We start from the raw sequence: 6,000 nt of genomic DNA, 5'->3' as shown, positions 1-6,000 counted from the left end.
AAAAGAGTTCTATGTAACTTGAATACATACAGTGCAAGCATAGGCATGTTGTCTACTCAGAAGTAAGCCCTATTGTGTTCAATGATATTTACTCCCAGGTGAGGATGGGATTGTATAGAACTGAGCTTTGGCTAATGGTGACTTTTCATCTTGAGAAAATGGTTGGTTTCCCATCCTTGTTCTTTAAGCAGGAACTCTCATGTGCTCCCTTTTGATGCTGGCTGTCTGTATTTGCCACATAATCCTATTCAACTGATAGCTGGGCTCTATTGAATGTTCCAAGAGTGGGTTATTATTACTCATTCAGAACAGCAGCTATTATTCTGTTGGTATGATTGCCAAAGTGCTGCGCCAGACCGAGTTAGAGCTCAAGCCTTTGCATATCTACTCAGGACTAAGTCTCATTATAGTCAATGGAGCTTACTCCCAGATATATGCCTTGAAGCCCAATCCTATGCATGTCAGCTCAGAATAAGTCCCATTATAGTCAATGGGGCTTACTCGCAGGTAAGGATTGTGGCCTTAGAACCCATGCCTATGCATATCTACTCAAACGTAAATCCCATTATAGTCAATGGGGCTTACTCCCAGGCAAGTGTGAATAGGACTGTGGCCTTAGACCCCAATCCTATGCATGTCTACTCAAAAGTCAATCCCATTATAGCCAATGGGGCTTAGTCCCAGGTAAATGCGGCTACCCGTACTTTCCTGGGAGTAAGCCCCCTTGGCACTAATGGGACTTGCTTCTGAGTAGACACGCATAGGACTGGGCTGTTATTCAGTAGGGCAGGCAAATGCAGCCTGGCCGGACCTGGTGCAAGGCATTTTCCTGCTTGCAAAGCCTCCGCCGGGTCCGCAGTTGCCACTGCTGGGCAGCCCCGAGGAGTTTGTGAGGCTGCTGGAGTGGAGCCGGGGTGGTGACAGCAGGGAGCGTCTGCGGGGCGGGGACTTCTGCCTGTCGCCTGCACAAGGCGAGCAGCGCCTAGATCCGGCCGCGTCTCGAAAGCTCCGCGAGGCACCCGCCGCCGCCGCCTCCCCCCCTCCCCCGAGAAGGGAAGGTCTCCGGTTCGCAGCCGGCAGAGGGTGGCGCTGCTCCTCTGCTGGGCGTGGAAGTCCGCGCACGTTGGTTCCCACGCAGCGCTACAACGCGACGCGCCCCCACCGCGGACTCAGCCTGTCTCCCTCCTCCTCCTCCTCCTGCCAGACCCGCATCCCTGCCTCGGCTGTCGGCGGGCGGACCGGAGCGGCACCAGCAGAGGCCGAGCATGGCGCCGGCGGCTGCCGGGAGGGCGAGCAGGGGCTTCAGCCCCGTCGCCTCGCTGCTGCTGCTGCTGGGGCTGGCGGCGGGGGTCTGCTGCGCGGCGCGCCCCCAAGACTGGGTGAGCCGCCGGAGAAGGAGCAGCCCGCGGGAGGAGGAGGCGGCGGGCCTGCGGGAGCGCGCCGCGGGAGCTCCGGCAGCGGCGGCCTCGCTGCTCAGCACTTCCTTCGTGCTCAAGGGGGACGCGGCGCACAACCAGGCGATGGTGCACTGGACGGGCGAGAACAGCAGCGTAAGTGCCCCGCAGCTCAGCCTCCCCCCCCCGTGGCGTGGGCTTCCGCAGAACCCGATCCTAGGCATGTCTACTCGGAAGTAAGGCCCGTTATAGTCAATGGAGCTTACTCCCAGGAATGTGTGGCTAGGATTGCAGCCTTGGAGCCACCCCCATGCATGTCTACTCAGAAGTAAGTCCCATTATAGTCAAGGGGGCTTACTACTGGGAAAGTGTGGCTAGGAGTGCAGCCTTAGAGCCCAATCCTATGCCTGTCTACTCAGAAGTAAGTCCCATTATAGTCAAGGGGGCTTACTCCTGGGAAAGTGTGGCTAGGAGTGCAGCCTTAGAGCCCAATCCTATGCCTGTCTACTCAGAAGTAAGTCCCATTCTAGTTTAGAATCTAGTCTCACTGATTCTAGTCAGTGAGACTTACTCCCAGAAAAGTGTGGACAGGATTGCAGCTGTAATGTGGGTTGGGGGAAGGGGCGACCCTCTCAAAAGGATGACTTGGGAATGCCCTGATTCTCTCTGAACGGCCTTGGAAGACAGGAGTTAACACTGAGCACTGCTTGCTCTAGTGCTGCTCTTCTAGAGGGATCCCTTCCAGTTACTAGAGGTGTGTGTTTCCGGTGAGTAGGGTAGGAGTGCAGCCTAAGCCTTACCAAACACAATGGGCTTACTCCTGAGTAAGGTGAATGACACCAGTTTCAAAACACCTATCCATAGGCCCTGGTGATGTGTTGGTAGCAGACTCCTCCGCTTGTCTAGCGAGGTGGCACAACAAATGAGTCAGTCCTGAAGGTGCCCACGGATTCTGAGGATGGTGTCAAGCCAGAGGAATGAATGCCTTTTATTGGAATAAATTGGGTTCTGGCCCATTGCTCCCATAAGAAAACATCATGAGCCCCACAGTTGGTTATGGGACTCAAATGGAAGACTCTCTTCTCTTCTCCCTTCTCCCCATCCACATTGGGATGCTTTAGGACAGTGTTTCTCAACCAGTGGTATGGGCACCACCAGTGGTACAGAGTTGGTGTCTGGTGATACTTGATGGACCCCTGCTGCCTGGCAGAGAGACCAGGAATGTGACACAACAAACAGTGGTAGGAGGCTCCAAAGCATGCTTTTCCATGTTTTCGAAAAAGGCTTCTCATCCACCCTGAGCCTACCTGGTGTTTGTTGTGTTGCATCTGGCCTCCCAACCCAGAAGTAACTAGCAATTATCTCATCACCAGTTACTTCTGGTTTTAGTTCAAAGAGGTGGACCATGTGAAGTGGTATAGTAGAGGACAGATGTTGAGAGACACTGCTTTAGGGCTTGCAGCTGTAGAAATACATTGGTTCCCTCTGTCAGTGGTTGAAATGCTTGCCACACTGCCTTACAAATGCCTTCTTCCTAGCTCACTTTGAGAAGTATTCTGCTTTTTAGGTAGGAGGCATGAGGTCACTTTGCGAGCTCCCACAGGCTAAAGAAATGCCTTGCTGGTTTGTTGGCATCCTTCAGTCTTGGAAGACTATGGTGTCACGCTCTGAATGGTGGTTCTGGAACAGAGTGTCCTCTCCAGTGCGCGAAGCCTGGGTAAAGTAGGTATGGAGGATAGGCTGTTACCCATGCAGCAAATCCCCTCTCTCCATGTCACTGAAATGGTCCAGTGGAAAGGCAGAGGCCAATACGGTTGGTTCCAGCGGCGTCGCAGGAGTTGCCAGAATGTGACTGTGTTCAGCCATGAACTGCCTCAGGGACTCCAGCTCCGGATTTTGCCTCGAGGTTGACTCCTGAAGCCTTTTCCATCACTGGATGTAGCCACAAGGCAGTAGAGGTTTGGGATCAGAGTTTTCCTTCTCTCAGATGAGCTGCCTTCCCAGGCTGACAAGTCCCATCTACCTGGTGGCTGTTTAGTAGCCACCTCTTAGAACAAGTACAGCCAAACTGAGGGCCTATTCTTATCCCCAGCCCCCAGGGGCTGGTTTCTTTGCTGGTTAGAAATTCACATTTTAGAGAAATAAATGGCAATGCTTGAGGGACTGGGATGGGGGAGAGAAGGATCTGGTGTTTCCTGTAGTTTGGACGAGCAGCTTGCTTCTGTAGGCAGGCACCAAAGCATCTGCGAGATGTTTGGACAATGAGAGACATCAAATCCGACTTTAAGGAAGGATCCCACCCTGCTCCAATGCATTGTTCTTATTGTTGGATGTGGACTTGAACACCTAGCTGAAGCTGCTCTGAACTCTCTGAGAAAGCACAGAGTAGATGTAATTTAACCAAGAGGTCTCCTTTTGGAAGAATTGGTGCATTTACATGGAAATCAACTGTGTTTAAACACTGATGCATATTCATTATCTTTGGGGGACTCCCACTGGGTCATATTACTTGAATGAATGAATGAATGAATGAATGAATTTGAATGTATGCCACTGTTTCTGGGGGGCATTGGGAAGATGGTGCTCTTAGTGAGTTGGCTCTCTAAGCTTGTCTGAAGAGGGCCTGATGTTGCCCTTGTTATCCGACTAGCTTTTTAGCATGTATGTGAAATTACTGGGTGAAATCATCTGGAGTTTTGGTCTGTGGGTGTCATTAGTATGCTGAGAATATCCAACTCTCGCTTTCGTTTCTGTCTTCTTATCTTGGGGAGGCTAAGAAATTACTGAACTGCTGTTTGGGGGCAGTTTTGGAATATATGTGGGAGCAAGCTTCATACAATGTAGAAACGGTGTTGGTTTGGGGATCTGATGACATTAGAGGAGGCACACTGTGTGTTCTCAATGCAGTCCCCCTGAAACAGCAGGTTGGCACTTGAAGGGTACTTGAAGGATGATGTGAATCAAAGTGCTGATTTTATCTTGGTCCCAAGGCCTTCAGGTCTTTGAAAGTAATCTCAGGAACTGTGTTCTCCTGTAAAAACTTGTCCATGAGCTTTGCTTCTCTATGGAGCTTCTCTTTCTTCAATTCCCCTACCATCTGTGGTGTGTGGGAGGTGTCCCATGAGGGACAGGACCTTCTCTGATGTGGTGCTCAAGCTATTGAGTGGCCTCCCTAGAGAAATATGCCTGTTCCCTCTGCTGCCTCTATTCTGAAGAACAGTTAAGACTACAGTGGGCCCCCCCCCCCATTTTATAGTGAGTTCACTTTCCAATCAAAACATGTTACAGTGGTATTTTGGGAGCAAAATAAGGGTCATTATACAATAAGTGATTCACTTTCCGATGGGCTGACCATTGCTGCCAACAGGACCTCATGAGTGATAGATAAGCCAATCAGCTATGTAAATACAAGTGTTTGGTAGCGTTTCAGCCAACTGCAGTGTTTTTAACATCTTGGCTGTGCATGTGGAAGGACACTGCAAATGCTGATGCAAATGCCGGACTTCTAGGTAGTGTCTCAGCCAACAGCAGCATTTTTTAAAGTTGTGGTTGTGTGTATTGAGGAAAGGATAGAACCTTGTAATTTGTGTTGTATAATTGGAACATTGTGTAAACAGATAGCCACAGCCCCTAAAGATAGTAGTAGACACCCTTTTAAAATCTCCTTTTAGAAAGGGAAATAGCTTGTTCTGTGGCAGAAACTTCAACTTATGAGGGAATGAATGGCCAAAATACAGTGCGTTATTGGGTTCACATTACAATATTTTCTTAATACAGTGGTGTCTCTGGAATGGATTGGCATCATAAGGCAGGGTGTACCATATATTGTTTAGTGAGCTTTTAGATTCTTAAGATGGTCTGTCTGGAGCTTGTTTTATTCTGCAGTGTGTGTGTCTGTTGCTGTCCGTTCATCTTAATTATCGTCTGCTTTGGATGTATGCTGCCTCAAGTGTGCTTTGGGGCAAAGGTGATGTATAAATTAACAAACTAAGAGCCCAATCCTATGCCTGTCTACTCAGAAGTAAATCCCATTAGGCAATGGGGCTTACTCCCAGGTAAGTGTGAATTGAATTGCCTAAACCAAATTGTGGGCCACTGGTTCTGGAACTCTGGATATGTTTGCAGTATTGGTACACACTGTTTGTTTGTTGTTCATTTTTTTAGTATAATTTGCCATTCTTTGTTTCTCTTCGGTTCAGGTAGATTGATTTTTTTTTTTAAAGTGAGGCAGCTAAATCACTGACAGCCCAATCCTATGCATGTCTACTCAGAAGTCTCATTATAACCAGTAGGGATACTGCCAGGTAAATGTAGATAGAATTGCAATCTTAGAAATAAAATTCAGGCTGTGATCCTAAATGGACTTATCAGGGAGTAAGATCCCTTGAATTCAGTTGAACTTACTTCCGAGTAAACCTGCCTTTGAGTCATTGCAGATAATTGATTCAAATGCAGTTCTCTGTTTTGTGAACCATGTATTACCCTGGAGACAGACCAGGGACAGACTGCACTTGCTCCCGGTGTGGAAGGGATTGTCACTCCCGGATTGGCCTTTTCAGCCACACTAGACGCTGTGCCAGAACCACCTTTCAGAGCGCGATACCAT

General features: G+C 49.2%; 1 protein-coding gene across 2 annotated transcripts in view; it reads left to right on the top strand.

The window, feature by feature from the left end:
• The first annotated feature begins 1,118 nt into the window (after positions 1-1,118).
• The window catches only part of SORCS2 (sortilin related VPS10 domain containing receptor 2), a 165,846-nt gene continuing 160,964 nt past the window's right edge, over positions 1,119-6,000 (top strand). For both annotated transcript variants that reach the window (XM_066623901.1, XM_066623900.1), the window contains exon 1: positions 1,119-1,550. In XM_066623901.1, the coding sequence (XP_066479998.1) occupies positions 1,266-1,550 (285 nt within the window). In that variant the 5' untranslated portion in view covers positions 1,119-1,265. The remainder of the gene's footprint in view (positions 1,551-6,000) is intronic.

Source organism: Tiliqua scincoides, chromosome 4 (genome assembly GCF_035046505.1).
Source record: "Tiliqua scincoides isolate rTilSci1 chromosome 4, rTilSci1.hap2, whole genome shotgun sequence".
Taxonomy (NCBI): domain Eukaryota; kingdom Metazoa; phylum Chordata; class Lepidosauria; order Squamata; family Scincidae; genus Tiliqua; species Tiliqua scincoides.
The sequence above is the reverse complement of the archived record's forward strand: the minus strand, read 5'-3'. Positions and strand labels throughout refer to the sequence as shown.